Source organism: Naegleria gruberi, assembly GCF_000004985.1.
Source record: "Naegleria gruberi genomic scaffold NAEGRscaffold_72, whole genome shotgun sequence".
In the NCBI taxonomy this organism is placed as follows: Eukaryota; Heterolobosea; class Eutetramitea; order Acrasida; family Naegleriidae; genus Naegleria; species Naegleria gruberi.
Window position 1 is genome coordinate 157877 of NW_003163255.1, and position 25915 is coordinate 183791.

A 25915-nucleotide genomic window follows, 5' to 3' on the forward strand; every position below is an offset into this window, starting at 1 on the left:
ACTGATATTATTTCAGTCATACCGTTGGGTGGGTATTTAGTGCCTTGACAAGAATGATGAAGACATACACTCTCAATTTTGCAAATCCACTCACAAAGTCTCGCACAGTGACATTTTCGAGTTATCCTGGATCATTAGGCAGTAATGATGACTATTATCAAACTGATGGTGGTCTTGTTGTTATCGAGACAACCATTGGCATTTTGAATAATACTCTCTACGATAATACTCATCCTCAATCATTGTTGAGTTGGTTTAGAGTTGTCTTGGCCAATAGAATGGCTACAAGTGGCAGAGAATGGTTTGAAGTTTTTAGTATTAATAATGGAGGAACCTATAATAATGAGTGGATGATTCTCGATGTGAAAAAGTTTATTCCTGGTCAAGCTCAATTGACAAAGGATTTATTCTGGGTAATTGAACAAATACCTGGAACAGTGGTGGGATCAGATCAAACAAATCTTCTCTCCACTCGCGGATACTTTGCATCTTATAATGTTCCTTTCTATCCTTCCATTTATGAAAAAACTGGATATGCAGAATATGTGAAGAAATTTCCAGAGACTTATCATTATATGAGTTATGATAAGTGTGCCAGATCTGAAATATTCAGAAGAGATCAACATTTAGTCAAAGATCTGCCATCCATGCAACGAATTATGCAATATGATAATTATCATGATGAATTTTCATTCGGAAATCCTGACTGGGTAATCTCAGCAAGAGACGATTTAGCTCCAAATGTTCCAAATGGACAAAAGAGTTGTGGAGGTGGATATGACTGTAAAATATCATCTATTTCTAAATGGAATTTTGTATTTTTCAGAAGTGGACCAGCTCACCAATTTACACCTGTTTTCAAGTTTGAGAATCAATGTGGACCTCAATACTCACATGTTGGATTGCCTTTGGAGTGGAACTTCCCTTGGATTCAATTGGATAGCAGAGTTTAATTTATACCCAAATGATTCATTTCAAGATTTCAGGATTAATGTGCATAATTGAGTGCATGACCATTTGTTGAATTTATTCTTGAAAATATTAAAACGGATTAAAGTAAATTATGATAAATTCCTCTATTTGTAAGATACCGAATAACAACGATCCTTTTTAGTAAATTATTCAATTCAGGAAAAACAGAAATTCCCTTTAATACTGCAGATGTATGAAATGATATAGTCACCATTCAAAAAAACAAATATCAAAATGCAACCTCAACAAAGCACCACTGGCAGTACAATGCAAAATATTAAGGAGAAAGTCAAACATCCATTCACTCATGACACTGACACCAACATTACCTATCCAACCAGAGAACAAAAGAAATTAGCAGAATCTGGCACTACAGTTCCTCAATCCACCGTTGGAAGTGGTGGAATGTTAAATCAACCAACAACCACTCAATCCAATATTGGTAGAGAAGAATACTTGGAAAAGAAATTGTAAATAAATTAAATTCCTGATTGGTTGTTAATTCGTCACCAGCAAAAAAACTTTACAAAAAAAATGGCGCAAAATATCTTTGAAGTTTTGCCCAACGATTTGATCGGAGAAGTTCTCTCTCATATCAGCCATGTTGAATTACTTGTTACCTTCTCTCAAGTTTGTAAATATTGGCAGAGAATTTGTTATGAATTAATTTGGAATTATTATGAAGAATCATTTACACATATTACGAATAATCCGAAACAAGTATTTGTTGATTTGGATCAATTTTTACATTCAAAAGAAGGAAAGAAATTTATTAGATATTTACTACGTAAACAGGTTTATGAATTTGCTTGTAAATTGGCTCAGAGTTCAACACTTTCCGATAAATCATGTAATGTGAAAGAAAAGTGGGTCGATGTGGAATTGAGTATATTGAAGGGATGTTTTAAAAGATTCTCTGATTTGGCAGAGCAACCAACGATTCCAATTCTACAACCAAAAGTTTACAAAGATCCACCACCAACATCAGGATTGTTCAGTAGTGCTTTATCATTTATTGGATCAATGTTTTCAAAGAATTCATCAAGTAGTTCCAAAGCTACACCAATTAGTGTTGAGCCAAAACCAGAATATGATTTTCTAACAAAGGTACTTTTGGATGGCGACTATTCAAGTGGAAAGACTTCATTGCTTAATTGTGCAATGAATGAAACGCCAGTGGATCCATCAAATAATCATCATATCACAACGATTGGAATGGATTTTGCCATTAAGAATTTCCATTTTGGAGATACCACTAAAGTCAAGCTGGTAAGTAACATTTCAAACTGACTTTGCAAACTCTAACAGCAATTGTGGGATCAATGTGGACCAGAACGTTTTCGTCAAATAACTCTTCCATTCTATAGACATGCATCGGTTATTCTCTTACTGGTCGATCCTTCATCAACTCATGTTCTTCGATCAATGAATGAAAAAGTGGAAGTAATCAAAAATAATGCTACAAAACCAGAAGTTATTCTAATCACAACAAAGAAAGATAAGAAAGATGAAGTGAGATTAATTTCAAATGAGCAAGCTGACAAATTAGCCTATGACAATTTTGGAACTTTACATTTGGATATTACCAATACTCAATTGGAAGAACCCAAAAATATTATTTGGTATTGTGCTTTACTCAAGTATTTACTTTCTTAATTTTAGTACATGTACTGGAAGAATGGTCAAATCTGTCAAATCAAGTATTTTAGATTGGAATTCCATATCATAGGAACAAGTATTATTGTACATTATTATTAAATGGTTTACCACCCGAGTTCACTCTCCCATCAAGACTCTTTTGAAAATTAAAAACAAAATTAATCAACTGACGTCATTCAATTCACATTGAGCTGGCCATGTTCCATTAAGATTGTTTTTTAATTAAAAAAATGAAAAAACTATGTGCCAAGAGATGGGATCACAAATGTCCAATCATTTTCCATAACACTCTTTCCGAGCCCATTCAAATGATCTGGATTGATTATGAGGGAAATGAACAACCGTTTACAGTTTTAAATTCTGGCGGGAAATGTTGTCAGCAAGCCGGTGCTACTCATCCTTTCATAATGAGAAGAATGAATGATGAGAAGAGGAAGGTTGTATCGATTTTTGTTCCGACAGAAGAGACTGTTGATTATTTTGAGGTTGTTCCTGGAATGTTTATGTATGATGAGGAGAGGGATGGGAAAATGGTTGATGAAGATGATGAAGAAATTGTGGTGGGTGATCAAGTGGAGGAGATAGAGGAAGAAATAATTGAGGACCAATCAAAACACGTAACAATTTGCAAGATGACAAAAGCTCGTGAGGAGGATTGGAAATTAATTAGGTCAAGATTTGATGGACATGAACTTGTGGATATTAGCATTAGAAATGATACATCTAGGAAATATAATGTATTTAGGGTAGACGAGGAAGGAAATCAAACTTCTCACGGATATTCAGCCCCAATCTCAACTTTCTGGGCTACATTTGCATATCCAGGAAACGTATTTTTATTGAAGAACGAATGTGGTTCAGTTGAGTTTGTCTTGAAAGTTTCAGATAAGTCCACCGTGTATATTATTGAATCTAACTATCTGGAGTCAACAGCATGTATTGATGATGATAAACAGTCTAGTTGCAGAAATATCCTATTGAAGAATGAAGATAAGAGAATCGGTCCTCGTAAAATGGGGTTCAATTCTCCTGAAATTGTTCAAGATATTGTTAATGAGCTAAAAAGGAGGAATTCGAAATTTATAGATGAAGACTTTCCTCCAAGGAGTGATTGTGTTAGAGCTCAAAATTTATTCAAAAGACCTGCTATTTTCAAGAATATTTCTGTCATGGATCCAATTCAAGGAAAATTAGAAGATTGCTTTTTAATATCTAGTATTAGTGGGGCTGCATTAAGAACTAGATTATTGAGGAAAGTATTCACTCATTGTGAGGCCATAGATCCAAAGCTAGGTCTTTATGCTTTGACATTCTATTTAGAGCCAAATAATGAGAAAATGACTCTTCTATTGGATGATTATTTGCCTGCTGAAAATGGACATTTAAAGTTTGCTCATTCTCAAGATAGAGGAGAGTTGTGGATTTCTCTTATTGAAAAAGGCATTGCAAAATTGGTTGGAGATTATGACAAGATTAACCCTCAAACGAATTCTCATCTATTCTATCCCTCTAATATTCTTTCATTGCTCCTTGGTGGGAGATCAAAACAATTAGATTGGTTCTCTGGTCAAAGTACAACAGCAACTGATATGATGAAGAAGGGAACTTTCTGGCCTCTCATTGAAAAACTAATGGACAGCTCATTAAGCGTTCCGGTTTGTGGAACCAAACCAGGTAAAGAAGGATCTGATTCGATCAATTCTAATGGCCTTGTAAATGCTCACGGTTATTCGCTTCTTAGCTATAGAAAATTCCCAGAACATGATTTGAAATTGGTCAACCTGAGAAATACATGGGGAAGAATTGAGTACAATGGACCATGGTCAGATAATAGTCCAGAGTGGGATCAATATCCAGATGTTAAAAAAGCACTTGAATATCGAAATGCAGATGACGGATGTTTCTATATGACCTATGAAGCATTTGAGAATTGTTTCGGAATTGTTTGGTGGAACGATTAATCATTTCTAATTAATTTAATAGCTCCAACTGAATACTAAAGCTCAAGCTTTGCGTGTTGGTTGCATTTATTTTCCATCACAATGCTGAAACAACTTACCAAATGTGACTTACAAGACATTGTAATGTTGTCTTTGAATTGTAGCTTGTAATGGAAAAATGGCGTTCAAAAAAAAAATAGCATGTTGAATAGCTTGCTGTCCATCATTCTGAGAAAATATCAATCCATCAATAATAGCACAACTTGATAATAATTAATAGTATTAACATGATGAATTATTGTAAAATATTACAATTGAGTCAAGATATATTATGCAATGTAATTATTCCCTACTGTAATTCACATACTTTGATTGCTTTTGCTGGGGTTTGTTCCGAGTGGAGAAGAATTGTCAAAGAAAGTGATACTAGAGGAATCAAGTGTGTAAATGTGAAGCATAAATCAGCAAGATACAGATTTGAATCATTAAATGATGAGGAGGAAATGAGTGGATTAATGAAAGGTGACCTCTTGCAAATATTCTCACAAATGGAAATAAGAACTTTTCCAGAATTTGAGGAAACTATTTTTCTTAACAGATCTTTTTTTAAAAAGTTATTCAATTCAAAAAAACTGGAATTATTGACATTACAAAATACTAATATTATTACAATTATTATTCCTGCTAAAGATATTTCACCAATTATAACTCTGAAATTAATAAGTGTTCAAATGGAAGTTGAAAATTTAAGAACTATATGCACTAATTTACTAAATTTAACAGATCTAACATTAATTGATAATGGGCTTGATTATAAGGCAACACTTGTATTGACCAAATCAAAGTTGACTCGTCTAACACATCTTACACTTCGTAATAGAATTGGAGATGAAGGTGTTAATCAATTATTGACTCAACCAGGAAATATTAGAACTTTGAAACATATTAACTTTGTTGCAAGACCTCCAGAATCATCTCAAAAAGACAATATTTCATACATAGCACCAATTAATAGTTCAATGTTACCAAATCTTGAATCTTTTTCAATAGATTTGGAGATGTCTACAAAATCAATTATGAATGTGTTGAATAGTGGTAATTCATGGAGAGAATTGACTTTTTTTCACTCACATTTAAATAGTGAATGTATGAAACAAATTGGAAAAATTCATACACTCCAAAAACTTTGTTTTCAATCAAAATTGGAAGTAGATTTACCTTACAGATGTTTATTACCTCTTCAAAATAATCTCACTCATCTAGAAATTGGTCCTGTTGACAATAATACATTCTCCGAATTGAGTGAGGGTAACTTTGTTAATTTGAAATATTTATGCATTCTAAATACAAAACAAGGAAATGAAATAGATGAATATGTAATACGAAAATTCTGTGAAAAAGTTCAAAATCTAACCTATTTAGAGTTAAGAAGAGTAGTAATGAAAAGTGGATGTATGAATCACATATCCCAACTTTCAAAAATTACTGATTTACGAATTATTCAAACACATATTGATAGTGAAGAAATGAAATATTTATCAAGAATGAGTAACTTGACAACATTATATTTAGGAAGTGAAATTACATTTGATGGAATTTCATATTTATGCAACGGAAATTTACTAAATTTACACACTTTAAAGTTTACAAGAGTTCCTTCAGGCAAGTTCAAATATGACTCAAAGTTTACATCAAGTTTAGCTCATTCAAATTTTCCAAAATTAAGATATTTGAGTTTTTATTATGAATTTGATATTTATGCAACTGATATGTTACATTCTGGTCCATCTCTGAAAAATTTGATACATTTAGAACTTTATTGGGTAGATTTAACAATTACACCTATTTTAGTACCTATAGTCAATAATCTGGCGCCTAAATATCTGACTGGAATTGGAGGCTTTCCAAAGCTTAAAGCTTTCTCACCAGAAGCCATACCACAATTAAGACAACCAACAAAAATCAACTATATGACTGGACATACCGATATACGAATTGATGAATTTATTTAATTAAGCCAATTAATAATTCTTACTTCTAGCACTCCAGAGAAGATCAAACCAAGTTATCTTTGTTATTAATAATTCGACTAAATCTGAAATATTTGTTACTATAGAGCTATTTATTATAACCTGCACCAAAAAAAATGAGGTTTATAAGGCAAGCACTGGAGGTTGTAGTGCCTCAATCGGAACAAGGGACCATTTTAATGATGTTTATTGGAACGTGCTCCTTACACTGAAAAAGTTCAAAACGGAAATATTGAATGGGTTCCTCATGATGAGTTGGAATTTACCACAAAAACTCAAACTTTATTATCACAAATGAGAGTGTTATGAATGGGTCATCAGGTGGTTGTTTACAATCTTATCAATGCCAAAAAACTCAAGTTGGTGAGTATACAATTGTTGAATTTCATGGAATTCACTTTGGAGGAGAATTTTGAAAGTGTCAACATTGCTTGAAGAATATCAAACACTTGAAAGAGAAGAATATCAGATGGTCTGATTGGAATCGATATATTAATAAGTGGGACCATTGTACCTGTAAATCACCAACCGGTTTAGCTTACAACTACTCTGTCTCTGTTCATCATCCACTATTTAAAGATGAAAACAAAAAGCTAATTCTTGAGGATTTATTGGAGTTATTGGATGTTAATATTGAAGATGAACGGTTGGCAAGATTAAAAGAATACCTCCAATAGTAAGATCCCTGTAAGAAAACACTTTCTGTATGATAGATCCCAACTAAACATAACATTGATATTTACCCATAGAATCTTCAATATCTGATATAAGAAAGAAGGAATTGTTTATAAACATTTATTTATTGGTGGCAATACCATGTTGGAGGGACTAACTTCTATAGCTCCAGAATATTTCAAGGTAAATGCTCCACCTGAGAGAAAATACTGGTAGTTCAATGTTTGACCATCTTACCTGTTGAAAATAGAGCGAGAAGCTTCATAATAATACAATTAGTACATAATTGGTTTATATACATGTGAAATCGGGTGTGGTATAGTGGTAGCATTCCAGACTGTCACTCTGGCGACCCGGGTTCAATTCCCGGCACTCGAGATCAATTTTTAACTTTATCTCCAATAAATGATTATTACTTTTTACATCCAGGTAGGGATGATATGTAATCTAGCTAAATATCAATTTTCAAAGTTTCATCTCTTAAAACCACCGAGAAAATAATCAAAGATTTGTCACTCTCATTTAGCTTAAAAATATTACCAAGTTGCTGCAAGTTCCAAGTTCCTTGCCTTTCAAATTATTTCCGCTTATCAATCAAACTAGAAACAATTCTATTGGTTGATACACCACCAATCTTTCAAAATTGTCTCCTTTCCACTCCCAATTTGCAACAAGTTTGAACTTTAAAATAGTTATAAATACTTTCATTGTATTCGAAACTTTAGAAAAACAACAAAACAAATATCTAAACAACTAAAACAACTCAAAACTAATCAAAATGATGCTTAATTGTCAATTCAGTGATGAAATTATCAAAACCTATGAAGAAATGAGAATGGGAAAGGGTTCGAATAAGGATAACAAGTTCCTCGTATTAAAAATGCAAGAAAGTTCCATTCAAATCGATCAAGAATTGTCTCAACTCTCTTCATTGGAAGAATTGACTTCCAATCTCCCACCAAAGAATTCTCGTTTCATTTGCTATCATTTAAGTTTCGAAATGCCATCTCAAAACGAAAGTTGTCAAATCAGAGAAGGAACCAGAACCAAAATGATGTTTCTCACATGGTGTCCAAACGAAACCAATGTTAAGGAAAAGTTTCAAGTAGCTGCCACTGTCAAAACAGTTAAACAAAAATTAAATGGTTTGAGTGCAACTATTCACTGCTCAACCAAGAGTGAAATTGATGAAAAGACAATGATTGAAAATTGTTTAACTTTTATGAAATGAGTTTGTTTAACATTCACAATTTGCTAGATAACCAATCTAAACCTTCGAATAAACCAGTGCCATTCATTGCGCTACATGGTTGGATGTACCAATCTTGTTTGATCGAATTTAAGCGCAATATCTTTGAAAGATCTGTAACATTGGTGGCTCTTGGTATATCTTGCTTATTAGCCCATACTAATAACTTGGCATTTGATAGTGATGGATCTTCCATAACTTTATGCAATGTTTCTGAAACCTCTTCAAACCTCTCTCTATCATTCGAATCGACGATGAATATGACAGCATCTGTTCCATTATAATAGTGTCTCCACAAGGTTCTAATCTTATCCTGACCACCAATATCAAAAACTCTGAATTGAACTCTCTTATATTGAATCACTTCAGCATTGAAACCAATAGTAGGAATAGTATCTACATTCTCATCTAATTGAATCTTGTACAGAGTTGATGTTTTACCAGCTGCATCCAAACCTAAAAAGAGAATTTTGGCTTGCTTGTTTTCGAATAAGGACAAGTTCTTGATCATGTTAGAAAGCAATTGACCCATTGTTGCGTAATGTATTTTGTTGTAGCTTGAAGTATTGTTGCTGTTTTTTTTCAATTTGTTGTTGAGTAATTTTCATTCAAGTTCAATGCAAAGGTTGTTTTTAAAGTGAAATCCTCGCTATCATTTCGTCACCATTTTTTGTAAACTTCGTCATTAGATAAAAATAGACTGTTTTTAAAAAGACAGCAACAATAAGAACCAATGTAGGGAGAAATATTAAAAACAATATTTATTCTCTTCTTCTAAAAGGTAAAATAAAAGCAATAGTTTTTAATGTTAAAGAATTGAGCTTAATAAAAAAGACTACAGCACCACAGGTTCCCAAGTTGTCTCCAACCTCAGTACTGATGTGGCTCGACGATGCTTAACTTCTCAAATCGGACGGGATGAGGTGCATTCATCGTGATATGGCCGTAGCCATTCCCTATGTATAAATCTTAATGTTGAATAAGAATATTACTGATTTTTAAATCTAATGTTTTCGTCTATGAATTCTATCTATTCTAACAATATTCTTTTCAATTTACAATTAAGACGGGAAGCCTGCCAGGAATATGGCGACAATCCCGCTACAGTCTTTGACTGTATGAACAGTGAAGGCAACGATCTTGCGATAGTTGGTTTGTTCAATTTGGTTGAGGAAATTAAGAAGATAACTGGCCTACTATTTATTTGTTGGCAATTAGCAAAAAGTTCTTCTTAAATTTTGGTTTGATTCTTTCCCTCAATATTTAAAGCCAAATTGAATGTTCAACCCCAAACTAAATACAAAAACAGTCATCAAAATGTTTTCAACATGGTTAAACAGCAACAATTTAATATACTAATTTGTTAACAAATTATTAATCACTTTGATGTTTTTGATGTTGTTGTATTCATCGGATCACCTTCATCATCAAAATAATAATAATTTATTAATAAATATTTAAAAAACAAGAAGAAAAAATGAGCGGAATGCCTCAACCACGTTCTCCATCTGCTGGTCCACCTCCACCTTCAAGCGGTAGTAGCAGACATCACCACAGCAGTAGTAGTAGAGGTTCCTCTTCTTCCTCTCATCATCGTAGTGGCGGAAGTAGTAGTGGTTCCCATCATAGATCTGGAAGCTCTAGCAGAGACTCTCATCGTGACTCTCACCGATCATCATCTTCATCAAGAAATTCTAGTAATCCATCTAGTTCTCATCCACACGATGACAAAAGAAAACGTCCATCATCCTCTAAATCATCATCATCTAAACATCGCTCTAGTGGCTCTAGTAGCAAACACGATAGTCGTTCACAACGTTCTAAACCATCATCCTCAAATACTGTCAAAGCTCCTCCATTGTTTAAAACTGTTGAACATCCATTGAAGGAATTGGTAAAGAGTTCATTCCTTTGTAATATGAAATTCCAAACAGGTTTACCAGAAATTTTATTGGATCCTGTTTTATTAGAATATCCAAAGGATTTTACAGAAAATTTCATCGGATACAAAACAACAAGTTTAGAAAAGAATCACAAATTCGAATTATTGACAGAAAATAATTTAGGAATCAACATGAATCTGATTAATCCTTTTGTATATTATAAAGATGAATCTGCCAAACTTGATCCTGAAGATGAATTATTATTGAAACCAGTTAAATCAGCAAAGAAGGAAATTGCTCGTGAATTGGTTGAAAACTTGTCATCAAGACCATCCTGGCTTAAAGCTCCAACTTATGTTGATATGATCAATTATAAGAAGGCTGTTAAAGGTTATGGCGAAGATTTAATTCAAGATGTTGAAGAAGAACATGTTCAGAAAATCAAACCAAAAACAGTTCCTAGAAAAGTCGAAGAAAAGAGTAGATTTGAAAAGGCTAAACAATTAGATGCCAAATTCCAATCAGATACCTTAACCAGAACATTACCAAATGGTCAAAAAGTTAAAGCTATTGCTTGCTATTCACTTTTACCTAATTTTGCCACAATGGGCACTAAATTTATGGCTGCAAACTTTGGAAGTGATAATCATACATTATTAGGAAAGAGAGGACGTTTTGGTGAATTAACAGCAAAGGATGCTAGTGATTCCCTTATTCTCATTCAACCAACAGATGATATTATTTTAGCAGAAAAGGCAGCTGATGACAGAAATGTTCAAGTTGCTCAATACTATGTTCCAGTTTCTAATAATGATGAAGAGGAATTATTTAATAGTGAAAAGACTGTTGGTAATATTGTGGAATTAGTTCGTGAATATGGTGGTACAATCTATGAAAAGAATAGCTCCAATGTTCAAGTTAATAAGGAAAATGAAAAGAGATTCAAATTACCAAACCACTTAATGTCTAAAGATAAGATGACCCAAGCAGAAATTGAACCGTGTGTTGCTTTGAGATTTGATGACAATACCAGTCAATGTGTATATTCCTACATTCAAGAAGGTGTCAACTTTAAGGTCTTACCAAAGAAGAAGAAACGTAGAGTTTTCACTAAAGTTAAATTGAATGGTAAAAATCCAGATGAAGAAGTTCAATTCGAATCTCTGACAGATATCATTGCCAGCACTGAAGAACTTGGAGCAACTAAGCAAGGACCTTCTTATGAAGATGAAGAAATGCAAGAAGAAACAACTCAACAACAATCAGAAGAAGAGGAAGAAATTATTTCACCATCCGATAGAGGATCAGCAAAGAAGAGAGCTGTTCAATCCGATGATGAAGATGAAAACATGGAAGAAAGTGCACCAAATGGTGGTGAAGAAAACATGCCATCCTCTCCGACTATTGGTGATCAACGTGCACCTTTATCCGAAGATGAATATGATGAAGAAGAATAAATTTTAATTTATATTAATATAATTACGTGATTTTTAAATATTATGTTTTAATGTATTATCAAATTTAAGCAGATCTTGGCTTGGAGATGTAGTTCACACCAAATGAAGACAACAACAATGAAGCAACATAGTTGATACGGACATCAATTCTCTTCAAGGAATAGAAAGAGAAGAACAAAACCAAAGCGAAGAAGATAATGTTAGAAATGAACAAAGCGTGACCAGTAGCTCCTAATTCAGCCAACTTATCCTTCTTGGCATAAGCTTCTTCCTTATCCTTCTTGTTGAATGAACCCTTAGCATTGGTAACAATCTTTTCATAGTTATCAGTCAAAATTGGCTTCTTACGCAAATAATTGAAAACATAAGCTTTAGAAAGGAAATAAGCAGAAACACAAGAGACGATGAGGAAGAGTAAAATAGTACCTCCAGTGAATTCCAAATTCAAAACTCCTTGGAAAAGATCTAATATTGTTCATCAATAATAAAATCAATCATCATCATATAATAAATTTGATCGAAATTTAAGTTCATAAATTTAAATACTAACATGATGGTAAAATAGTGGAAACTAATGCTACAAGATAGAAGAAGAGATTTTGATTAAAGTTGATAGTTCTGTCCTTTTTGGCTTCTCTTACGAGTTGGGTCAAAACTTTTTCGTCTTCCTTCTTAGCGGCGAGTCTGGTTGACATTTTTTATGTGTGTTGTGTGGTTTTACTTGCTTGTTTGCTGAAGCTCATTTTTCACCACGTCAGCTGCAAAGCTTGAAAAAAATTCAAATGTTTACAAAAAATCATTAGAAAACACAGCACCAACAAACGATGACTCATCACCATTATCAACATTAACACAAAAAGAAAAACCCTAAAGAGACCTCTTATTATTCATGGAATAAAGATTACTTTGAGTGATTAGGAAATTTATTAAAAACAATATGTGGTGTGTGGGATAACAATTTTGTCAACAAGAATTTATTGTCGGAAGTTGTGCTGATTATATCTGTTCAACATTGAGCTGCAATATTAATGAGATGATGAAGATTGATTGTTTGATCGAGATGGAAGCTTGGATCTTCTCTCAACAAGTTGCACTTCTTTATCAACCTGTTTAGAACAAAAATCCATACCAAAGAGAAGAATCGAGGAAGATTGATGAAGTCTTTTGAATAATTGGAATATATTCTTTTAATAGTAGCACTTACTGCTTTTCCTTCTCAATAATGATATTCATATTATCACCTTGAATAAGGATGAGTATTGGAAACATGAGATAATGCTGATTTACTTACTACACTCTTTCAAGCCTTTCAAAATTTCCTCAAGATTAGTCAAGGCTGATGATTTTTCTGCACTCAAACCCTTTCTGTTTTGGTTTGATAGAGAAGATTCTCCTGGGGTTTGTTTAGGCATGTTTTTTTAGAATGTTTAATTGATTTTGTCGTCCTTAATCATAACACTATTGTACAATTGACATGGTGCTCAACATTGGATGAAGGAATAAATTTGACATTTAACAGAAGAAATTCCTCTGCTATCGAATTTTCACAATACATTACTACAACATTGTTTCATCATTACGAAACTATTATTAAAGTTATTTGTTGCTCATCATACAATTCATAGATAATTCTTCTTGCTAGTTTTCTTCTCCATTCAACTCATCAAAGGCCGGTAAGCAGCCGGAAAGAAAAACCACAATACAAAAAAAATACATTAACACCCTCACCCTTCACCATGTCTGTTGTATTTGACGAATTTGGAAGACCATTCATCATCCTCAGGGAACAAGATAAGAAACAAAGATTGAAGGGATTGGAAGCCATCAAGGTTTGTACTGATAATTATCATGAATCACCAATATAAAAATTGTACCGAATATTTTTGACTTCTATACAACAATAACAACAATATCAATCATAATAATAATTTAATAATATCTAATACAACAACAACAACAACAACAATTAAATAGGCTAACATCCAAGCTGCTATTAAAGTTGTGAATACATTAAAGACCTCTCTTGGTCCAAGAGGGATGGATAAGATGATGGTCAGTCCCGATGGAGATGTTACAGTGACTAACGATGGTGCTACAATCCTTGAAAAAATGCAAGTCAACCATCAAGTTGCTAAGCTTTTAGTAGAACTTTCTCAATCACAAGACGACGAAATTGGTGATGGTACCACTGGTGTTGTTGTTTTGGCTGGAGCTTTGCTCGAAAAATCATTGGAATTACTTGATCGTGGTATTCACCCAACCAAGATTTCTGAAGGATATGAAAAGGCTTGCGAATTTGCCTGTGATGAATTGGAAAAAATCAGTGATAGACTTGAATTCTCAAAGGATAATATTGAACCACTTTTCAAGACTGCTTCCACAACACTTAACTCTAAGATTATTAACAAGTTTAGAGAAAAGTTCGCCAAGATGTGTGTTGATGCTGTTCTTGATGTTGCCGATATTGACAGAAAGGATGTTAACTTGGATTTGATTAAAGTTGAAGGAAAGACTGGTGGTAGACTCGAAGATTCATGCCTTGTTGATGGTATTGTTGTTGACAAAGAAATGAGTCACCCACAAATGGTTAAATCAATTGAAAATGCCAAGATTGCTATTTTGACTTGCCCATTCGAACCTCCAAAGACCAAGAATAAGGGTAACGTTGAAATTGACACTGTTGAAAAGTATAATTCATTGTATGAACTCGAACAAAACTACTTTGTTGAACAAGTTAAGAGATGTAAAGACTCTGGAGCCAACCTCATTATTTGTCAATGGGGCTTTGATGATGAAGCTAACCACTTGCTTCTCCAAAATGAACTTCCATCCGTTCGTTGGGTTGGTGGTGTTGAAATTGAATTGATTGCTATTGCCACTGGAGGCCGTATCATTCCAAGATTTGAAGAATTGTCAGCTGACAAGTTGGGTTCTGCTGGAAGAGTCCGTGAAGTCACTTTCGGTACAACATCTGATAAGATGATTTTCATTGAAAACTGTGCTAACACTAAGGCTGTCACTATCTTTGTCAGAGGTGGTAACAAGATGATCATTGAAGAAGCCAAGAGATCTATCCATGATGCTCTCTGCGTTGTAAGAAACCTTGTCAGAGACAATAGAATTGTTTATGGTGGTGGTTCTGCTGAAATTGCTTGTTCATTGAGATTATCTAACGAAGCTGATAAGGTTACAGATGTTGACCAATATGCTATTAGATCTTTTGCAGATGCTTTGGAATTCGTTCCGCTTGCTCTTGCTCAAAACTCTGGTTACAATCCAATCGAATTTGTTTCAAATGTCAAGGGCGAACAATGTATGAATAAGGGAACTAAGGACATGAAGGACCAAGGAGTCTTTGAAACACTTGTCGGTAAGCAACAACAAATGAGGCTGGCCAGTCAAGTTGTCAGATGATCTTGAAGATAGACGGTAATTATTTTTTTTTTATATTATTTTCTTACATTATTTTAACAAACTTCTATTGTTTAATTATTCGGATATTATTAAATCGTTACTCAAAAATTTTCACAGATGGTAAGTATTTTAAAAATCATTTACAAATTTACCTTTATTATAGTGATAATGAACAACTCAAGCCAATTCTAAATCAACTTTTTTACATTTTACAACCAAATAAATTATTTAATTTTATAAAATTTTGCAAAGTGGTGCTCTTTGGATAACTTGAGTGATTTATCCGTTTACAAAAGTAATAAGAAAATTCACATTCTGTTTGTTAATGAATTTGCCATTACAATAATTTCTTATTGGAATGTGTTGTGACAATTGCTTAGGCTTCTACATGCACTATCGAATGTTTGCTTTCACGGTTCAGTTCGGTTTTCAACCATACCCTACAATGTATAATTCATCGTTCGAGTAACATGAAATAATTTATTCATCTTTGGTTTTTTTGTAAAGTCTATATCTTCTTTTCTTAAAACACAAACAACAAAAGCTACTAGGAATGCAACAACCAGCACATATAATAACTTTGCATCCTGTACAAAGTGATAAATATTTTGCAAATTTGGGAATTGAGACAAACTTATATTGGAGTAATATAGAAAGAGACCAAGTTGTAAAATTGAGAATACATAAAACCAATAAACCCCAACTGAGTCCTGTAATTCTTTCAAAGTCTTTAGATTTGCAATTATTATAAGCTCCATTTACTAGAACAAATAATACAATTGAACTAATAGACCACACAATACCAAATATTAAACAAATAATTAGCAAAGCAGATCCTGCCTTTGAATTTCGATATTCCCTTTCTTGTAAATCTATTGAAAAATATGAATACCAAATAAAAGTTGCCGGAACAGCTAAGAGTATGAAAAAACACCTCATATAGTCAAAGAACATTGTTTGGAAAGCAATACTTGTATAGTCTCTAGAGTCAACTATTATGGATCCAGGAGATGTACTGTTGGTATTTGTTATATTGGCCATTGTTGTTGTGTTTGTTTCTGTAGTAGATGATAAAGAACAACCATAACCAGGTACATTATTCACAATGATATATGGGTCTGTTTGTAATCTTGAAGCATTACTCCAAAAAGCTGCATGGCCAATACATGAAATAAATATCATGAGAAAGTTAAATAGGGTTAGGTACTTTCTGATGCGTTCGTTATCTTCTAGTTTGTCTGTCATGGTTGTATCGGTATTTTTTTTAGGGTGTGAAAGTTAAGTTGACAATTATGCATAATTAAATTAATTAAATGGTTATTCGAATATTTTATTCGAAAGCTTGATAATTATTAGCGAAGAATCATCACACAAGCTTATTGATTCAAAACATTTGTTCGTATTGTTCTGGGGTTTGAAGCATTTGGACGTTTTCTCACCACATTGTGCGTTTGTTGAAGGTAATATGGATCGTTTTGCAAATAAAGAGGGTTTCTATCAATTTTGTGAATTTGGTTAAACGTTCTCACAAATTCTGAAACGTTTCTATCTTTGGATTCATCCTCATCCCAAAAGACCTTGTCAATTATTGTTGAGATTGCATCACGAATGAGCTTACCATATCGTTTGTGGAACGTCATGCTATAGTAACAAATATAAGACAATACCCAAATAAAAACCTGAGCCAACGCCAAAACAAAGACTGTTAACACAACATTAAGTTTGTCTTGTGCATTGGAGGAACAATCAGTGTAGACTGCAATGTGCCAAGAAAATTGAATGACCACAGAAGCTACAGCAACAATACATGAAATTCCAAATGAAAGAATTAAGAGAGAGAAACTGAACATGTCCATAAAATAGTCATATGCTTGATCTCTAACTTGGGAATTAAAATCACCAAACCAAGTAATTGCAAGAGGAACAGCAATAGCAACAATATAATTTCTAACAAATTCTGTCAAACCAACCAAAACACTGCTATTATACTGTTCAAATCTTTGGCAACTATCACTAGGAGGATTTGCAACATAGCCATTATTAATGATCATCAAATTAGAATCAGTCAATAAACGATTCAACATGGTAAAGAAAATAGCATATGAGACACATGTTGTCATCAAAAACAGGACTGAAAAGCAGCTTATCATACTTCTAACTGCTTCATTGGTGGTTTTTTGGTAGCTGTAGAATTCACTATCCAAAAATAAGTCTTTGAGTGATTCTAATGTTTCGTGGTCAATTTCTTTTGTATTGTTTCTACTCTTTGAAAGTTTAGAAGAACGTAGGATTTTGATTTGTTCATACGCATCTTTAAATTCTTTAGGTGGAAGAGTATCCTTTACAAATCTATCAAACTTTTCAATAATTATTCCATAGTCATCGTGCACAATATTTTTGCGTGTCATGGTTGACATTAGTCGAGTGTAAGATATCAACTTTTGAGCAAGAGACATATTTGGACCAATGTTATTACTACCACCATGTGAAATCAAGGTATTTCCAATATTTAATGTTTGCATAGGTCCATTGGTACCAATAACTATAGATGTAACAGGTTGACCACCTGTTGATGAACTTGGTATTACACCATCAGATAAACTATTAATTGTGGAAATTGAGTTGTTAGTTCTTGTCAATACTATCTCATCTGTTATGGGTTCAATTTGAGTCAAGACATTTTGTGTTGCTTGCAAATGATTATTTGGTACAACAATAAGAGTTTGTGGTGGTAATGATGATGAGCGTTGTGGTACTTCCTCCTCGATAATAGTAAGCTCCTCCTCCTCCTCACTCACCAAATTGTTTCTGTTGTTGGATGCTGACATTATTTTTTAAAAATGTGGAAAATTTTAAAAAAACTTTTAAAAAAATCACCTTATAACCATGAATACCAAAAGTGATTTTAAATCCAAAACAGAAAAAATAGCCTAAATGCGCCTGTTACCTTTTCTAAAGTTGAATAACAAACCAAGAAGAGAATCAGCACGGCAATTATTGCTCTCTGATGATATTATTTACATTATTCTTCCATGCTTGCATCAAAATGAAATTATTAAATTTGCTGGTGTTTGTTCATCGTGGAGAAGAATTGTTATTGATGCTTCCGAAGGTAGTTTCTCTAATGTATTATATCATAGGAGTGAATTTAAGAAAATACCAATGAAAATGGAGAACAAGAGTGAAAACCAACAAGTTTTATTAATGTTTTCAAAATTTGATTTCTCTGATTGCAATTTAACTTTATCACAATTCAAAAGAATATTCATGTCAACTAAATTGACATCATTGACACTATGCCGTACAAATATTATGATTTTCCCTTCTGAATCACTCACATTTCTAACCATTAATCAAATTAATCTTTCTCTAAACAATATTGAACAATTAATATTTCAATTTAAAAATTTGAAAAATTTAATTTTATTACATACTAATGTTGATTGTGAGTGCATTGATCTTATTATTAATAATAATCAATTAGAGAGTCTTATTATTGAGCAGAAAATAATATCTGAGAGAGGATTCTCTGCCGTGTTCAATCCTCATTTCAATTCATCACTCAATACCCTTCATGTTAAGAGTTTGAACACAGAGGAATTTCTTAGTTTTAATATTGATACACTTAAATTTCCTCATTTGAGAACATTGGAAATTATTGGATTATTTGATAGATTAGTGCTTGAGAAAATATTTAATTATGGTCTTGAATTAACGTATTTAGCAATATTGACAACGAGCATTATGAGCTACGATGTTGATTTTTCATATGTACATCAAATACCCTCTCTCAAATCATTTTCCTATAATGGACCTCTTAATAATGTAGATGTTCAACAATTTCTTAATAAGGATATGGAACATATTCTGTTTTCAGATCTTGACACAGTATCATCATTGAATTTATCTAGAATACTTTGTGACAAATATACTAGTTTAATTTCATTAGAGCTTTCAAATTGTGAATTACCTACAAATTGTGGACAATACATTTACAATTTAAAACACTTGACAAAACTAGATATGGGATATAGTAAAATACAATCAACAATTTGTGGATATATTTTCAAGATGAAAACTCTGGTTCATCTCAATCTAAAATGTTGTAAATTAAGAGATGACGGATTGAAGTATTTAGAACATCACAACTTGGATAATATACAGACATTAATTCTAGAAGAAAACGAATTTACATATATTGGCTTTGAATACTTAATTCGTGCCAAATTTCACCGTCCATTGAAATATCTTTCCATTTTTGACCATATTAATAATAAGGGAACAATACATTTTGACACTGACCACACTCTTAATGTTAAAACACTCTTTATTTGTGATAGGTATATAGATTATAGGGGAGTAATTTCTATTCTACAAAATTGTATAATAGAAGAATTAATTATCAAGAAACCACAATTACTCTATCTTGGATCACACTCCATTAAACAACTTTCAAAGAAGAATCACGTGAAGGTAGTAATGTTTATATAAAGATTCATTTCATTCATTTATTTGATTATCCAGAGTTGTGGTTTTTATCTTGATTTCAATAAGTTCTGTTTAAATCATTTTCTAGTTCCAACCAATGCCAACTTTTCCATTTCTCAATTGCTTGTTTTTGAGGTTCATTTTTAAGCTTGGTGATGGCAACATCCAGCTCATGCTGTCTATTTCCAATTTCTCTGTGTTGAAGTTCAATTTCTTCAGTGGAGTTAGATGCTTGAATAACAGGCTCTGTAAATAACACACTATAGTTCACATTTTGAATGCTGTGTGTTTTGGTATTGTGATAGCTGTAGTATTTTCTTTTCTTTTGGTTTTTTGCCTTCCTAAATTGTCTATTCATTAAAATTCTAAAACAACCGAATGCAGGTATAAACAGCATAAACAAAATACTACCAACAACTTGAGTCCAAAATGCACCAAGCATGAGCTTTAGGTATTCATTTGGAGCTATTAAATTAATGGCTGTATTAAAACTGATACCAATGGCAATGTTTAAGATAATGGTAATAAAAGTAATGAATTTAAATGTAACCTCGAGAACATTTGTAACGGTATCACTATTAATCAATATACTCTTATTGTTGATTGAATTTAACATGGCATCCATAATTGTCAAAAAGGCTGCATATGAACCTGTTTTGAAAAAGCTTGAATTTAAAATATCGACTATAGAAGCCAATATTTTGCTATCTCTGAAGTTTTGATTATGATCAGTATACTGAGTAGTATCATTTCTGCTGAAGTAGCTTGGATAGATACCTATAGGGCCTTGTTTGTCAATTCCTAACCCTGACAAAGTGTCGAAGGGAATGAGATCACTAAGAGTGGTCATTACAATTAACAAACTGATAGCAGCACCGAACGCAAGATTGTACCATGAAACAAGTGAGGTTTCTCTTTTTTGAACAAAGTCCTTCTTGTTTGTTTTGATATCTTTCTCAAGAGTTTCGTATTTCTTTTCAACTTCTCTTATAGCTGTAAGAAATTTTCTTTTCCCCTCCCAACCATTTTTAGCATCTTGGTTAGCAAACAGATTTACTAAAGCTTCAACATCTTCTACCAAAACATTTCCATCAACAAGGATAACACTATTATAAATATTTTTGTAAAGGCTATTCAACTTTGTAATATCTACACCGTGCCAAAACGATGTCCAAGTAGTTGCACCATTCTCCCCAAAATAAAAATCGTAAAAAGCTATTTCAGTGTTGACTGGTGAATCTGGTATTTTGCTAATTACACCCTTCAAACCATAGTAGCTAGTGGCAATCAACTCAATTCTCTCTCCAACATAGTCTGTAGTGTCAATTCCTTCTAAATCACCCAAAGTGTTGTACTTTCGTATTTTCTCAACATTTGCTTGTACAAAATTATGACAGTTGTGGAAGGATGTAGAGGCAAATTTGATAAGTTTTCCCACCTTTTTCCATTTTTTGTAACGCCAAGCATAGTCGCTGGTGTCTCCTGTGCGTGCCACAATACCACAACAACCTTTGTTGGTTTTCTTGCCTTTTGCTTTGTTCTGAGATGACATTCTCAGTCCTGTAACCTTGTGTTATTTTTTCTCGGCTATTAAAAGTATATTAACTTTTAAACAGAAAATAATACGGTGCGATTGAGCTCTTGAATGGTTTTGTCTGGTTGACCGTGAAACCTAATTCAATTTTTGGATAAAAAAAATATTAAAGAGCACTTTCAGCATGGTTAACATTCGTGATTTTGATAAACAGCCTGAAGCACGAAGTAAAGCAGCACGAAATGAAGCAACCCTAAAAGAAGAAGAGGACAACACCACACTTTATCAATGGTTCCTAGATCTTGGTAGAGCAATCCAAAATGCAGGTACAGAAGATAGTCCCTTGTCTAAATTGATGTTAGTTTCCAAAGAACAATGGTTTTTGGATGCCAAAGAATTTGTTTTTAAGCCACCTAAAACACAATACAAACATAGATATGTTCTTGTACTTATTTCCAATTTGAAGACTTTGATTGTTGGTACTGAAATTTTACTCAAGAAAAAAGACGACAATGTTGATAAAATAGAGCAGCTAACCAGTATAAGAGCTTTGGAAGAAAAGTATTTGGGGTTTAAGAAATCGATCAAGACTCAACAAAACTCATTGCAAAAGCCAAGAGAAGCTTCATTGATAGCATTGTTCAACATATCATTTGGAATTTGGATGGGTTTGTTCCTTTTGTTGTTGTCCCTTGGTTCAAATGCTGGTTTTGCTTACAAAGTTGAGACAACTGCAAATGATTTGGCAAAAGCCATAAATTCTACATTCATATCAAAACCTATTAGCAACATGACACTTAATTCTTCAAGCAATATCACACCAAACAATATAACAAACCACAATGAAGAGATCATTGCAGACATTCGTTGGTACATGGCATCAAGAGGATTCACCAATTTATTCAGCCTTTTCAGTAGCAGTGTTGTTCGTATTACAACTTTTTCAATCCTGATTACCATTATTGACTTGCTTCTTGGACTTGAATTTAAGGATTACCTTACCTCTGCCTCCTTTAAAAAGAGAAGACAATATTTTTTCTATACTTTTTACTTTTGGATTAGTTCTGGATTTTTAGCTCACCTTTTTATTTTTGTACTCTTTGTAGCATTGTTTAATGGTGCAGTAATTGGTGATGGAACAATGTCCTTTCAAACTTTTGTGTCAGTGGTCAAGTCTGTGCAGATTGTTGGCCTAATTGGAATGTCTGTTGTATTGCTCTCTACTGTATTCATCAAAATTTTCCTGGTTTGGCAAGTAAGGAAGAGTGAAGAAAGATTTGTTGGTTCTAAAAAATCTAAAGGTTGCTGCCGTTGCTTTTGTTGTTAATAATATAAATTAGTTTGCTTTATTAAATAAATTCATCAATTCGTATATCTGTATATGCAATCAAATAGTTGATTTTTGTTGGTTGTCTTAATTGTGATATGACTTTTGCTTTAAGGGCTGCAAAACCTCCAATTCCAGTCAGATATTTAGGTGCCAGATTATTGACTATAGGTACTAAAATAGGTGTAATTGTTAAATCTACCCAATAAAGTTCTAAATGTATCAAATTTTTCAGAGATGGTCCAGAATGTAACATATCAGTTGCATAAATATCAAATTCATAATAAAAACTCAAGTATCTTAATTTGGGAAAATTTGAATGAGCTAAACTTGATGTAAACTTTGAGTCATATTTGAACTTGCCTGAAGGAACTCTTGTAAACTTTAAAGTTTGTAAATTTAGTAAATTTCCGTTGCATAAATATGAAATTCCATCAAATGTAATTTCACTTCCTAAATATAATGTTGTCAAGTTACTCATTCTTGATAAATATTTCATTTCTTCACTATCAATATGTGTTTGAATAATTCGTAAATCAGTAATTTTTGAAAGTTGGGATATGTGATGCATACATCCACTTTTCATTACTACTTTTCTTAACTCTAAATAGGTTAGATTTTGGACTTTTTCACAGAATTTTCGTATTACATATTCATCTATTTCAGTTCCTTGTTTTGTATTTAGAATGCATAAATATTTCAAATTAAGAAAGTTACCCTCACTCAATTCAGAGAATGTATTATTGTCAACAGGACCAATTTCTAGGTGAGTGAGATTATTTTGAAGAGGTAATAAACATCTGTAAGGTAAATCTACTTCCAATTTTGATTGAAAACAAAGTTTTTGGAGTGTATGAATTTTTCCAATTTGTTTCACACATTCACTATTTAAATGTGAGTGAAGAAAAGTCAATTCTCTCCATGAATTACCACTATTCAACACATTCATAATTGATTTTGTCGACATCTCCAAATCTATTGAAAAAGATTCAAGATTTGGTAAAATTGAACTATTAATTGGTGCTATGTATGAAATATTGTCTTTTTGAGATGATTCTGGAGGTCTTGCAACAAAGTTAATATGTTTCAAAGTTCTAATATTTCCTGGTTGAGTCAATATTTGATTAACACCTTCATCTCCAATTCGATTACGAAGTGTAAGATGTGTTAGACGAGTCAACTTTGATTTGGTCAATACAAGTGTTGCCTTATAATCAAGTCCATTATCAATTAATGTTAGATCTGTTAAATTTAGTAAATTAGTGCATATAGTTCTTAAATTTTCAACTTCCATTTGAACACTTATTAATTTCAGTGTTGTAATTGGTGAAATATCTTTAGCAGGAATAACAATTGTAATAATATTAGTATTTTGTAATGTCAATAATTCCAGTTTTTTTGAATTGAATAACTTTTTAAAAAAAGATCTGTTAAGAAAAATAGTTTCCTCAAATTCTGGAAAAGTTCTTATTTCCATTTGTGAGAATATTTGCAAGAGGTCACCTTTCATCAATCCACTCATTTCCTCCTCATCATTTAATGATTCAAATCTGTATCTTGCTGATTTATGCTTCACATTTACACACTTGATTTCTCTAGTATCACTTTCTTTTACAATTCTTCTCCACTCGGAACAAACTCCAGCAAAAGCAATCAAAGTATGCCAATTAAAATAGGGAATAATAACATTGCAAAATATATCTTGACTCAATTGTAATATTTTGGAATAAATCATCATGTTAATACTATTATCTGTTGTTGTTGTGCTATTACTATCGGTTGTTGTGTTATTATTGATGGATTGATAGTGGGTACTTTCTCTAGAAAAACAACAGAATGATGGACAACAAGTTGTCAACATGCTCTCTTATTTTTTTTTGAACCTTAACTCCATTTTCCCCATTTTTCTTTTGATTCGGCAAAATACACAAAAACGTACAAAAATGTAAAAAATATTACAACGATGACTTTTGAAAGAGTTTACCAAAACCGACTGTTAAAAAATGAAGAGAGCTCGAGATGAAATGAGAAGCGCAAACAACATTGTCCTGTTATTATTCTTGTTGATGATGATGACAATCTTTTCCACAACAACAACAGCAGCAACTACAAGTTCCACCACTAAATTATCATATATTTCAACAATTGCAGGAAGTGGATTAATATCAGCAGCAGGTATGGAAGGAGATGGTGGTTTGGCTATCAATGCCCAATTAAATTCTCCCTCCTATTCAATAAGTATTTCCCCTCTCAGCAATAATAATTACACTGAAACACTTATTGTCGATACACAAAATGGAAGAATTAGAAAAATATTTATGAATGGTACAATTTTCACATTACCAATTAATATGCAAACAGGTAACAAGTTTAAACCAACCATGGCTGTTTTATTTAGAAATGAATTATACATGACAGATGTGTTAAATCATAGAATTCTTTCTGTTTGCCTTTCACGTTATTTGGTGACCATTGTTTCTGGAAAGCAAAACTGTAATGAACATTCTGATTGTGATGGTTTTAGTGGTGATGGTGGTTTAGCTAGTAGAGCAAAATTAAATTCACCTAATGGTCTCTCTATTTCTCAGAATGGTGAAATTTACATTGCTGACACATTGAACCATAGAATCAGAAAGATTAATAGTTATGGAGTGATTTCAACTATTGCTGGAACTGGTAGAGCATCCTTTGGTGGTGATGGTGGATTTGCTGTTCTTTCACAATTAAACTCTCCAAATGGTGTTCATATTTCACAGAATGGTGAAATTTACATTGCTGATACATTGAACCATAGAATTAGAAAGATTAATAGTTATGGTGTGATTTCAACAGTGGCAGGAACTGGTAGAGCATCATTTGGTGGTGATGGTGGTTTGGCTATAAACTCTCAATTGAATTCACCATATGGCGTCCATGTTTCACAGAATGGTGAAATTTACATTGCTGACACATTGAATCATCGAATTAGAAAGATATTTGTGAATGGAACTATTACAACCATTGCTGGAAGTAGTAGCGATGGATCATTTGGTGGTGATGGTGGTTTGTCAATTGCGAGTCGACTTAATTCTCCTAAAGGTGTTTTTGTTTCTCCAAATAATAATGAAATATTAATTGCAGACACATCAAATAACAGGATTAGAAAGATCATTGAATGTGGTACAACTCTTCAATTTACACAAGATTTCAATGGAGCTATGAGTTGTGTGAATACATGCAATGGAACACGATCCAATTCAAAATCAGTTTGTAATGGCAATGGTATCTGTAATGGTTTTAATGAATGT

General features: G+C 32.7%; 13 protein-coding genes and 1 non-coding gene across 14 annotated transcripts in view; 8 read left to right on the forward strand and 6 right to left on the reverse strand.

The window, feature by feature from the left end:
- Window positions 1-53: 53 nt before the first annotated feature.
- NAEGRDRAFT_53618 (uncharacterized protein) lies at window positions 54-953 on the forward strand (the record flags this gene model as incomplete). The annotated part of the gene is made up of 1 exon (XM_002670312.1): window positions 54-953. One exon carries the CDS (start codon window positions 54-56, stop codon window positions 951-953), a length of 900 nt encoding a protein of 299 aa, XP_002670358.1.
- Window positions 954-1206: 253 nt separating this feature from the next.
- Window positions 1207-2628, forward strand: NAEGRDRAFT_74672 (uncharacterized protein; the record flags this gene model as incomplete). The annotated part of the gene is made up of 3 exons (XM_002670313.1): window positions 1207-1442; window positions 1749-2241; window positions 2281-2628. The coding sequence occupies 3 exons, from the start codon at window positions 1207-1209 to the stop codon at window positions 2626-2628; spliced, it is 1077 nt and encodes a 358-aa protein (XP_002670359.1).
- Window positions 2629-2861: 233 nt separating this feature from the next.
- On the forward strand, window positions 2862-4592 carry NAEGRDRAFT_74673 (uncharacterized protein; the record flags this gene model as incomplete). Its single annotated transcript, XM_002670314.1, has 1 exon — window positions 2862-4592. The coding sequence occupies one exon, from the start codon at window positions 2862-2864 to the stop codon at window positions 4590-4592; it is 1731 nt and encodes a 576-aa protein (XP_002670360.1).
- Window positions 4593-4861: 269 nt separating this feature from the next.
- On the forward strand, window positions 4862-6583 carry NAEGRDRAFT_74674 (uncharacterized protein; the record flags this gene model as incomplete). The annotated part of the gene is made up of 1 exon (XM_002670315.1): window positions 4862-6583. The coding sequence occupies one exon, from the start codon at window positions 4862-4864 to the stop codon at window positions 6581-6583; it is 1722 nt and encodes a 573-aa protein (XP_002670361.1).
- A 1000-nt stretch (window positions 6584-7583) lies between these two features.
- Window positions 7584-7654, forward strand: NAEGRDRAFT_t721. The gene has a single exon. It is a non-coding gene; the product is annotated as a tRNA-Asp (tRNA).
- An 866-nt stretch (window positions 7655-8520) lies between these two features.
- NAEGRDRAFT_74675 (ARF/SAR family small GTPase) lies at window positions 8521-9057 on the reverse strand (the record flags this gene model as incomplete). The annotated part of the gene is made up of 1 exon (XM_002670354.1): window positions 8521-9057. One exon carries the CDS (start codon window positions 9055-9057, stop codon window positions 8521-8523), a length of 537 nt encoding a protein of 178 aa, XP_002670400.1.
- A 945-nt stretch (window positions 9058-10002) lies between these two features.
- On the forward strand, window positions 10003-11865 carry NAEGRDRAFT_53621 (uncharacterized protein; the record flags this gene model as incomplete). Its single annotated transcript, XM_002670316.1, has 1 exon — window positions 10003-11865. One exon carries the CDS (start codon window positions 10003-10005, stop codon window positions 11863-11865), a length of 1863 nt encoding a protein of 620 aa, XP_002670362.1.
- Window positions 11866-11929: 64 nt separating this feature from the next.
- NAEGRDRAFT_74677 (uncharacterized protein) lies at window positions 11930-12560 on the reverse strand (the record flags this gene model as incomplete). The annotated part of the gene is made up of 2 exons (XM_002670355.1): window positions 11930-12330; window positions 12416-12560. 2 exons carry the CDS (start codon window positions 12558-12560, stop codon window positions 11930-11932), a joined length of 546 nt encoding a protein of 181 aa, XP_002670401.1.
- A 1014-nt stretch (window positions 12561-13574) lies between these two features.
- NAEGRDRAFT_82819 (chaperonin complex component, TCP-1 beta subunit) lies at window positions 13575-15521 on the forward strand. Its single transcript, XM_002670317.1, has 3 exons — window positions 13575-13694; window positions 13840-15297; window positions 15443-15521. The coding sequence occupies exons 1-2, from the start codon at window positions 13602-13604 to the stop codon at window positions 15277-15279; spliced, it is 1533 nt and encodes a 510-aa protein (XP_002670363.1). The 5' UTR covers window positions 13575-13601; the 3' UTR covers window positions 15280-15297; window positions 15443-15521.
- Window positions 15522-15759: 238 nt separating this feature from the next.
- On the reverse strand, window positions 15760-16524 carry NAEGRDRAFT_74679 (uncharacterized protein; the record flags this gene model as incomplete). Its single annotated transcript, XM_002670356.1, has 1 exon — window positions 15760-16524. One exon carries the CDS (start codon window positions 16522-16524, stop codon window positions 15760-15762), a length of 765 nt encoding a protein of 254 aa, XP_002670402.1.
- Window positions 16525-16655: 131 nt separating this feature from the next.
- On the reverse strand, window positions 16656-18107 carry NAEGRDRAFT_74680 (uncharacterized protein; the record flags this gene model as incomplete). The annotated part of the gene is made up of 1 exon (XM_002670357.1): window positions 16656-18107. One exon carries the CDS (start codon window positions 18105-18107, stop codon window positions 16656-16658), a length of 1452 nt encoding a protein of 483 aa, XP_002670403.1.
- A 1718-nt stretch (window positions 18108-19825) lies between these two features.
- On the reverse strand, window positions 19826-21319 carry NAEGRDRAFT_53624 (uncharacterized protein; the record flags this gene model as incomplete). Its single annotated transcript, XM_002670358.1, has 1 exon — window positions 19826-21319. The coding sequence occupies one exon, from the start codon at window positions 21317-21319 to the stop codon at window positions 19826-19828; it is 1494 nt and encodes a 497-aa protein (XP_002670404.1).
- Window positions 21320-22650: 1331 nt separating this feature from the next.
- Window positions 22651-24363, reverse strand: NAEGRDRAFT_74682 (uncharacterized protein; the record flags this gene model as incomplete). The annotated part of the gene is made up of 1 exon (XM_002670359.1): window positions 22651-24363. The coding sequence occupies one exon, from the start codon at window positions 24361-24363 to the stop codon at window positions 22651-22653; it is 1713 nt and encodes a 570-aa protein (XP_002670405.1).
- A 289-nt stretch (window positions 24364-24652) lies between these two features.
- Window positions 24653-25915, forward strand: part of NAEGRDRAFT_74683 (uncharacterized protein) — a gene marked incomplete at both ends in the record, with an annotated part of 6516 nt that continues 5253 nt past the window's right edge. Inside the window, one exon of the mRNA XM_002670318.1 lies at window positions 24653-25913. Within this exon, the coding sequence (XP_002670364.1) occupies window positions 24653-25913 (1261 nt within the window). The remainder of the gene's footprint in view (window positions 25914-25915) is intronic.